The following is a 10,695-nucleotide window of genomic DNA, read 5'->3' as shown; positions in this document are numbered from 1 at the left end:
GAGATAACTATAGGGTTTTTTTTGGCGGGGGGGGGCGGGGGAGATGCTTATTGCAAACGGTTATAATTAAAGGGGTATTTTACAAGTGTTTGTTTAAGACAGAGGGCAAACAGCCTCCCAGCCAGGCCTCAGCTTTAGAGGCCCATCCTGGAGGGGAAGCGGCTTTTGCAGGGAACATGAGCTCAATCACTATTGCTCACTAAGCACAGAGTCACACTGGAGTCATCTTAGGGAGGCTGCGAGGAAGAAAAGAGAGTGCAGAGAGCCATGAAGCAACTACTTTAAATTCTGAATCTTGCTGTGTTCCCACTGAGTATGCTGCCTTCCTAGAGCAGACCTCGGAGCCATCCCAGGGACTAACACAGATCCTTCCTGGGGCGCCGGCTTCTCACACTAGCGTAGGGTGCCTAGGTCATCCTCATCCTCATTTATCATCACAGACTTCTTTCTGCCTACCAGATATCTTCCCTACTTGTGGCTTTAAAATACCAGCAGGAGGGAAAGCAAGGAATGTTCTTGTTAATATAAATCCATAGCAAAAACGATTTGAGAACTGGATGCTTCCCAGGGTTGGCAGGTGTGTGGATGGTTCCCCGCATTCTTTATCCACCGGGTGCTTGAATGGGTAGTGCTGTTTAGGCTGCCAAATGTCTGAGCTTTTCAGACTTGTTCATGTTTTTGAGAACCTATGGGGATAATCATCGGGCAGAATCAGAGCCCAGCAGAACACGGGGACGGGGAAGGGTGAAGAGGGGAAACCGACAGAGTCCTGAGGTCATCCCCAGAAGGAAGGGACACTACTTCCAGAAGTAGCAGAACAAAGGGCTCTGCCGAGACTCTGCAGAGGGGATCCGGGGTACTGGGGGTGGAGAGGTCCCCTCTTGCAGTGTGGGGTTACTGTTTGGGTAAAGCGAAGTCCCAAGCAGTTTCCTGTGCACATTTCCACATGGCCTGCATGAGGCGAGTGAAACCCATGTCTTTAGGCTTTTCCAGGCCTCTCATCAGCCGTTGCTTCATGATGGAAACAAATTCTTTATTGCTCAGCTCGCCATTGCCATCACAAAGAGTGCAAACGCCCACTGAGAGCTCCACTTTAGCCACTGTCCTGGCCACCTGCTGCATGGTCACTTTATCAAGAGATGCTCCAGCCATATGGTAAAAACTCACTGCAGTGTCCACATCATTAATGTTCTTTAGGAAAGTAAAGAAGTTCTCCACCTCCTGAAATGTCAGACTCTTTCCTTCTTTGAAGTGCTTCTTGAGCTGCCTCTGCATGGCGGTCAGCTTCTTGGACTGCACCCCACTGTAGGCAAGTAGCATGCCACCAAACTGCTTCTCAGTAATTCTCCCATCCACAGGGTCATGGCGTTCAAACTCGAGCTTCAGAACATCATGCTGAAGTTTACGCTGAAATTCGAGGAAGTTTTTGATTGTCAGCTTTCCCTTTAGATCAGCTCCAAAAAAGTAGGTTGTGAGGGCTGAACACAAGCCAGACTTGAGGGTGTTGCCAGTAGTCGGACGAACTCTGTGGCACATACCCATACTGGTTTGGGAGCGAATGATGCTCTGAACCTGTTCAAACTCCTCCATATCTACTTCTCCATCTCCATTCAAATCAAACATCTTGAAGGCAATTTCAAAATTTCTCTGAGGAGTGGAAAGAAGAGTTGTAAGGAAAATGTAGTCTGAAAAGGATATGAGCCCACATTCTCCAAGGGTGTAAAATATACTTCCTTTATCAGCAAATTTTTCTCGTTCCTGGGAAATTTTGTTTCCATCAAAACGTTTTATTATATATTGATCCAGACCCAAGTGTTCTGGTTGTTTTTCATTGGGTGTTATGGATCGCACAAAATCTTCTGGCGTCATAAACACTTCTGCTTCACCAGGCTCACTGATGACTTTCAAGGTGGCAAAATATCGGAAGATTTTGTCTGGTGTGGAGTAGGCTCGAATCCTATTCTCATATTCCATCACTTTTCTGTCTCTGAATCCAGAACGTTTCTTCTTTTTCTCTTCTGGATGAGGCGCAAGATCTGCAGTCTTTTTTCATGGTTACAAACATCCCCTTCATCTTTAGTCTTCCCTTTATCACCAATGTCACTTTTTAGGTTGTCTACACATGGTGGAGATTCTGCATGGGCCCTATTCCACAAAAGACCAGTACTTGCAGTTACTGCAGATGCTCCCAGGAAAGCCACCATCATTAGTCTTCGCCGGATCTGGATGGGCTGTGATCCTCCATGGTACCATCGAGAACCCACAGCCAGTTCTGCCAAAGCAGAAAGTGAGTTCAGACGAAACATCCCTCCAGAGTCCGAGACTCACGCGTCCAAGCACGAGCTCCAGCAGCTCCTCAGTCAAAGCCGCCCACCTCTGACAGCCATAGAGATGAAACAGCGGAGACAAACCTCCACCTCCTCCGCCCACCCTCACGTGACTCTCCTAGCCGCTGGGCCTGTCGGGATCTTCAACTATAGGGTTTTTAATCCTTCATTCTGTTGATTAGTTTACATGTGTTGAACCATTCTTGCATCCCTGGGATAAATCCCACTTGATTATGATGTATAATCTTTTTGATGTGCTATTAGATTCGGTTTGCTAGTATTGTGTTGAAGATTTTTGCATCTATGTTTATCAGGGATACTGACCAGTAGCATTCATTAATTGTGTCCCTATCTAGTTTGGTTTCCGGGTAAAACTGGCCTCATAGAATGAATTAAGACAAATTTTCTTCACTTCAATTTTTTGCAAGAGTTTGAGAAGAATTGGTGTTAGTTCTTCTTAAAATGTTTGGTAGAATTCAGCAGTAAATTATTCAGTCCCGGGATTTTTCTTGTTGGGAGACGTTTTACTACTGATTCAATATTGTTACTCATTGTTGGTCTGTTCAGGTTTTGTATTTCTTCTTGATTTAATCTTGGTGGGTTGTATGTGTCCAGTAATTATCTGTTTCCTCTAGGTTTTCCAATATGTCAGCATATAAAACTCATACAATATAGACATGTGATAGTCATGCAGTATCATTCATAATAGTCTCTAATGATCCTTTGTATTTCTGTGATCAGTTATAATGTCTTTTTCATTTCTGATTTTATTTATTTGGATCATCTCTCTTTTTTCCTAGTCTAGCTGATGGTTTGTTGATTTAACTTTTCAAAAAACCAATTTTTTATTTCATTGAGTTTTTTGTTGCTTTCTTGTTTCTGTTTTATTTAGTTCTGGCCTGCTCTTTATTATTTCCTTTCTTCTACTAATTTCGGGTTTAGTATTTTCTTTGCTCATTCCGTGAGGTTCATAAGTAGGTTGTTTATATTTGAAATACTTCTACTTTTATAATGTGGGCATTTATTGCTATAACCCCTTGGTGCTGTTTTTGTTGCATCCCATTGGTTTGGGTATGTTGTATTTTTATTTTCATTTGTTTCAAGAAATTTTTTCATTTCCTTTTTAATTTCTTCGTAGACCTATTGGTGATTCAAGAACATGTTGCTGAATTTCCACGTATTTGTACAGTTTCCAGAGTTCCTCTTGTTATTGATTTCTAGATTTATTCAATTGTGTTCTAAGATACTTGGTATGATTTTGAGTTTTAAAAATTTGTTGAGACTTGGCTGGGTGCGGTGGCTGACACCTATAATCCCAACACTTTGGGAGGTCGATGCGGGCGGATCATGAGATCAGGAGATAGAGACCATCCTGGCTAACATGGTGAAACCCCATCTCTACTAAGAAAAAAAAAAATTACAGAAAATTAGTTAGGCATGGTGGCGGGTGCCTGTAGTCCCAGCTACTTTGGAGGCTGAGGCAGGAGAATGGCGTGAACCTGGGAGGCGCAGCTTGCAGTGAGCCGAGATGTGCCACTGCACTCCAGCCTGGGCGACAGAGTGAGACTCCGTCTCAAAAAAAGTAAATAAATAAAAATAAAAATTTGTTGAGACTTTTTTGTCATCTAACATATGGTGTATTCTGAAGAATGTTCCATGTGCCAATGAGAAGAATGTGCGTTCTCTAGCTGCTGGATGAAATGTTCTGTAGGTACATTTGGTCTATAGTGCAGGTTGAGTCTTATGTTTGTGTGTTGATTTGCTGCCTAGATTATCTGTCCAATGCTGAAAGTGGGGTGTTGAAGTGCCCAGGTAGTATTGTATTGGTATCTATCCCTCTCTTCAGCCCTAATAATATTTGCTAGTCTGCTGCTCTGATGTGGGATTCATGTACATTTCCAATTGTCATAGCCTCTTGCTAAATGGATCCCTTTATCATTATATAACTTGCCTCTTTTTATATTTTTTGACTTAATGTCTATTTTGTCTAATAAAAGTATGGCTATTTCTGCATGCTTTTGGTTTTCATTTGTGTGGAATATCTTTTGTCACCCCTTTACTTTCTGTCTAAGTGTGGCTTTACAGGTAAATAAATATCTTGTAGGCAGTATATAGTTGGGGCTTGTTTTCTTGTCTATTCAGCCACTCTATAATGTTTAATTAACGAATTTAAACCTTCCATTCAAAGTTGTTGTTGATCAATGAGGACTTACTCCTGTCATTTTGCTAATTGTCTTCTGATTGTTCTGCAGGTCCTTTGTTCCTTTCTTTCTCTCTTATTGTTTATTTTTGGGGGTTGATGATTTTCTATAGTAAAAACATTTGATTCCTTTTGTTTCTTATTTGTGTATCTACTCTCCCAGTGAGTTTTTTACTTTCATATGTTTTTATAATGGTATATGTCATCCTTTTGCTCCTAGATGTAGAACTTGTTTAAGCATTTCTGGTAGGATCCAACTAAAGGTGATGAATTCCCTCAGTTTTTCCTTGTCTGAAAAAGCCTTTATTTCTCTTGCATTTCTGAAAGATAGCTTTGCTGGGTATAGTATTCTTGTCTGTAAGTTTTATTGTTTTACTTTCAGCATTTTAAATATATAATTCTACTCTCCTCTGGCCTGCAAGATTTCTGTTGAGTCTAATCTGTTAGTCTAATGAAGATCCCTTTACATGTGACTTAAAGCTTTTCTCTTGCTGATTTCATAAATCTTTGTTTGTCTTTTCCAAAGTTAAACTTTTGACTGTTTAATTGTAATGTGCCTCAAAGAAGGCCTTTTGGGATGAGTCTATATTGGTACTTTGAGCTTCCTGTATCTGGATGTCTATATCTATCCAAAGACTTGGAGAATTTTCTGTTATTTCATTAAATAAGTTTTTGTATCTTTTCTACTCTTGGAATCTGCATTTTTGTATCTTTTCTACTCTTGGAACCCTCAAAATGTGAATGTTTATTTACTCAACATTTTTCCCATTTAGAAAAAAAAAAGTGCAACTTGCTGCCAGTGCTCATTTAATTTTATATAGACATACTCTTTAGGCTGAAGCAAATCTGACTGATTTTCAATGTGAAAATAAAATGTAAAAACTGCTCTTTGAGTTATATTTCTAAACAGAACTATGTCAGAATCATCTGAATCATCAAAATCATCTATTTTGGAAATCCAACAAATGAATCTTTGGCTAACAACTGTTAGAGAACAATGTTAACATCACACATAGGAATGTTCCATTTTCTAGGATTTGACATTTTAAACAATCAAGAATTACTATATTTTGTAAATGGAAACACTACTACTAAAAACAGAATGCTATAAATAAAATGATGTCTTTTGTTTCCAAAGTTGATATAATAGAGTGATGCAAAAATAATAATAAAAGTGAGATACTTCATGGCAAAATTGTCTCAGAGTAAATGCTGCAACCACAAATATTGCTGGCAAGTATTCTTGGGGCAAATGGGAAAAGGGTTAATAATGTTCCATATGTCATATAAGCTTTCTATTTTCATGTTTCTATTTTCCTTTTTTGGTTTGATTGAGTTATTTCAAAAGACTTGTCATCAAGTTCAGAAATTCTTTCTTCTACTCAATCTAGTCTAATGTTGAAGCTCTTGTTTGTATTTTTAATTTTATTCATGGAATTTTCAGTTCTAAGATTTCTATTTGGTTCTATTTTTATAATATCTGTCTCTTGGTTGACTTTCTCATTCGTATAATGAATTGTTTTCTGATATCGTTGTATTATCTATCTTCTCTTTTATTTCACTAAATTTCTTTCAAATTATTACTTTGGATTCCTTTTCATGCATCTCATATATTTTGCTGTCTTTGGGGTCTGTTAGTGGCAAATTATTGTTTTCCTTTGGAGGCAGCATGTTTCCTTGCTTTTATATTTTTTATGTTCTTACATTGATATCTGCATGTCTGGTAAAACAGCCACTACTTCCAATTTTATGGGGTAGCTTTCATAGGGAAAGCTTTTATGGGGACTTTTTCCTGTAGACATGTCTATTGTGTTGGTTAGGTGAGGTACTTTGGCTTTGGTTCTGAGTAGGTGCAGTAGGGTAATCTCTGTATGGTTTCTTTAGCTGTAATCAATGTAAGTGGTGTCTGTGAGCTCCTCAGTGGCTCAGGCTACAGATATTTGTAGAGGCTGTGGGGTGCAGACAGGGATACAGGAAGGCTAGTCTTTGTGCCCCTGGGTGGTACATGTAAGTGCCAGCAGTAGCAACAGTAGGACCCCTGGTGGGCATCTCCTCAGGTCCCTGATGTCCCCATCCCTGTGGGCAGGGTTGTCATCAATATTGGTAACTCTGGGAAGGTGGCTCTCAGCTTCTGAGGGGCACATGCTTGGGTTTCTAATGTACCGGAGGTAGCATTCTTGATGTGCTAGACCATCTGTTTCCTAGGATATAGGGTGTGGACTAGGCTCAACTGCCAGCAATGATGCTGCCTCTCTGTGTCCAGCTGGTGCCATGACACTGCAGCCCTCTGGGTAGATGTGGGGAGATGTCATAGGGGTCCTCTCAATACATATTTATTAAATAGATGAATAAATGTCTGAATATCTTCCAATGGCCAGTACAAGGAATTAGAAAATGTAATTATTGCTCCTGAATCACAGAGATATTATTTGTAAGATAAATTGACTGCATACACTTTAGAAACTTGAACAGATATACAGTTCCGGTATAAATTAAAAAGGCATAATAATGCCCCATTTATACTACTTCAACCAACTTTTGTAATTATGTACTGTACTGCAGGGAAAAGTAGAAATACTTCTAAGATGAGAAAAGCCTACTTTTCGTTTTTTAAACATTTATTTAATTTAGCTTCCTGAGATGCAGAAGTGTTGTCAGAAAGCCTGACCTTCCCTGTTTACACATCAGTGAACAACACACTTTCTTATATATCAAGAATTCTTACCATTCCCTGGGAAAAGTGGGAGGGCACTTAAATACTTTATACCTATTGCCAAACCCATCTTGGCAGATGATCTTATGGCTTAGATTTTCTAAGAGAGAAACAGGACTAAAAATATATCAGAGAGAGGAAAGAAGAAAGAGGAGGGAGAATGATTAGGAAAGAGTGGTGAGCTGTAAAGCAGGAAGAACAGACAGTTCCAAATGAAAACAAGGAGTCTGCCTTTCCTTCCAATGTCAAGAAAATTGGCCCTGGCCTAAAAAGAGGTCTGGAAAGGATGAGGGGCGAAGAAACTGCCTTGGGAAGACGTGGTCCAGTACCTCTCCAAAGAAAATATTTTAGAAAAGTTAAATATTTTAAAAAAAGATACCTAAGATTTGTCATGCCCCCAGAGACCTCTCCCTCTCTTTTATTTTCTGAGCTGAGGATTAGATGAGGTAGGGTCACCACAAATGGAAGTGCATACATGCTGCCCATTTCCAAAATTCCTGAGCACTTAAGGCAAATACTGGAGTGATGGGAAATGTGACCCAAAGATGAAATGAGGGGCTATCAACCTCAAGCTATGCATTTTAAAATTTGTCCTCCCAGATTCTGACCATAATGGAAAAAGCCTTCATTGAATTGTATAATAAGTGATTCTTTATGGGCCAAAAAACTCTGTTAAATGGAAAGCCAAGAAGTATATGATTCTGTTAACTACATGGAAAAACTTGTGGAATCTGAATGACAATGTGTATTTTATGGGTGTCCATTAGATCTGAGACCACTCTCTTTCAAACCAGGCAAACTGAAAGAAGATAATTTCTTTCCTAAAATGAAGGTTAAGAACTCAATTCCTTGGTTCATAATACCCTAACCTCTTTTTGAAAGGCAATTTGGCATGCTTAAAATTCAAGAAAAGATTATACTAAATCACAACACCACTCTGAATATATTAGGTTTTATTAATCAACAATTATTTACTGAACACTCTTTATGTATGAGGCACTGTGTGAAGCACTGGGGATACCAGGACAAACAACAACAAAAAAAAACCACGTTACCTCTGCATTCCCTAGCTTGTAGTTATCTCTAAAGTAGCAATAGACTCTTGGAGAATAACATGGATTTAGCTTTCATTTCAGAATATATAGAAAGGATAGCTCCAAATTTCTGTTAATGCATATCTAGGGTTCTTACCTAATCACATAAGTGGACAGAGACAAGCATTATACTTGGAGAGAAGTTATAAGTTATAAAAAGATGAGAGAGATGTTTCTGTTCATCTCCATAAAGAACACAGACATACTGGAATTGTGCTAGTTATAAGAACAAATCTATTAAACCTGACCAATCTCTGACGTTTTAGATTAAGGTCATAGTTTTATTTCCCAGTATATCAATCACTTTTGGAGATCACTGCTATTTTCAGTAAATCCATGGGGGCTTGTAAAATTATTCATTATCTGATCCTCAATTTCCCAGTCTGTAAAACTGGGATACTAATACCTACTTTACAGAGTGGCTATTTAAGTAAGCACAATAATATCTGTATAGTGCTAGATACAGTTGATCCTCAAAATGGTTGATTTCTCCCCTTTTCGTTTTTCATAATGAAATGGCTGAATGATGAAGTGGCAGTTCCTCTGCATTTGAAAACGTTCATACCTGAAAGCTGTAAGGAGTAGTAATTGACAGAGATGATGTAGAGTTAAATCATTCATTGGGAAGATGGTGGGGACTAGAATGCAACTGTTTTCCAACTCTGAGATTCTACAAAACCCTTGATTAGACGTTACCATGGAGCTTCAGTTTCCTCTTTCTTAATAAGCAAGTCTGGATACCCAATATGCCTTACAGGTTCAGATGCACTTCATTGTTTATTAGGCACACCTGATGTGGGAGACACACTCCAGGTGCCTCCAACATGTTATAGCAGTCAATTCTTTCAACACTCTAGTGGGAAAGAGATTTTAAGGATGTGACAACAAAGTCTCAGCAATGTAAAAATTCAATATAAACTCAATGAGTGAAAGAGTCAGGGTTTGAATTGAAGACTTTCCACTAACTCAAATTCACGTCTTTCATCCTCAACAATACTCACGTTTGGATGTGATCAAATTAGAACTTGATTTATCTGGCAGAAAGGGCCACGGATAATGGGTGTTTTTAACTTCTGGCCGCTACTAACCAAACTCTGCATATCCTCTGTTAATTTTAAAACTTCAGCGAGGGCTGCCTGTGTTTCTTGCTATTGCTGGGGCTGCTTGGACAGCATTTTACCCTTTGGGTTCTGGGAGCACAGGTGTGGAAACTAGAGTAAAAGCCAAAAATTTAATGATTTTGAACTCCCAATGCATGAGGCTCTGGGCTCTCAAGCCCTCAACCGAAGACACAGTGGGGGAATAATGAGAAACAGCTGCATTGTTTTCCATCTTATTTAGGATTTAGGGAAAGAAAAATTATTGTAAGTCACGTTTTTTGAAGTCACTGGAGTATTAGGAAATACCTTTAAACATTTTGTCACACCACAGTTGAATATAAAATATGAATTGCATTTAAAATTTCTCATCAAATTTGAAGACAATTTTGCCCAGAGGCATCCATCTGCAAGTTTAGCAAACCAGGCACCAGCTATATTTCATAACAGGCTGGAAAGATACACCAGAAAATAAGGGTTCTCTGACAGAAGTGCTGTTTCCATTAGGTCAACTGTAGATGGTAAGAATTTCTCTGTGAGCCTTTGCAACACATTTATCCACAAAGGAAGCTCAGTCTAAAATTCTGTTTCCTAAGTGACCAATAGAAGCTGAGAGTCAAAAACAGAGGAAACCAGCTCTTTTCAAAAGTCCGTTGGGTTCTGGGTTAAATACAACGTCCCACAAAATCTAGCAGATTATTTAGACACTACTTAGCATCTCAAATCCAAGCCCTACATTAAATATTTACAGCATGGAAGGTATCACACAGAGAAGATGAAACTCCCAAACAAAAAATTATTGACTGTCATCTAAGAAATTAATGACTCCTACTTCTGTATTTGCTATGATCAGTGTGTTGCTGAGATATTGTGCAGTTACTATGGAAATGGTAGGTCTAATAAAAAAGCTATAATCTCCATTAGCACTGCAAAAATGACCCCATTTAGCCCCATGAATTAAATGAACCCTGCCTTGCAATTTGGTAGAAGGCACAAAGGGTTCCAACCTTTTTTACTGTTCTTATAAGAAGCAGTAGACTCCAATAGGTTGTGTTAGTATTGGAGAAATGCAGTGGTTTAGCTAAAAGTTAGAGCATATATTTAAGGGAGCATATTTCTTTACAATTATATCCAGTGATGATTCATTTATATTGGAAGTTTAGGAATGTGAAATGGTTATCCACCCTCAATTGGTATGCTATTTAATTTTGTTTTTCAATGAGAAAATATCATTTATCATCCATTGCAAAGTTATTCTGAGGCT

General features: G+C 38.8%; 1 protein-coding gene across 1 annotated transcript; it reads right to left on the bottom strand.

Annotated features, from left to right (window-relative positions):
- Nucleotides 1-266: 266 nt before the first annotated feature.
- On the bottom strand, nt 267-2,429 carry LOC112632157 (calcium uptake protein 1, mitochondrial-like). Its single transcript, XM_025397943.1, is given in 2 exon segments — nt 267-2,051; nt 2,054-2,429. Coding segments are annotated over 2 exon segments (1,410 nt in total). The 5' UTR covers nt 2,307-2,429; the 3' UTR covers nt 267-894.
- Between the last annotated feature and the right edge of the window lie 8,266 nt (nt 2,430-10,695).

This window comes from Theropithecus gelada, chromosome 9, assembly GCF_003255815.1.
Source record: "Theropithecus gelada isolate Dixy chromosome 9, Tgel_1.0, whole genome shotgun sequence".
Taxonomy (NCBI): domain Eukaryota; kingdom Metazoa; phylum Chordata; class Mammalia; order Primates; family Cercopithecidae; genus Theropithecus; species Theropithecus gelada.
The sequence above is the reverse complement of the archived record's forward strand: the minus strand, read 5'-3'. Positions and strand labels throughout refer to the sequence as shown.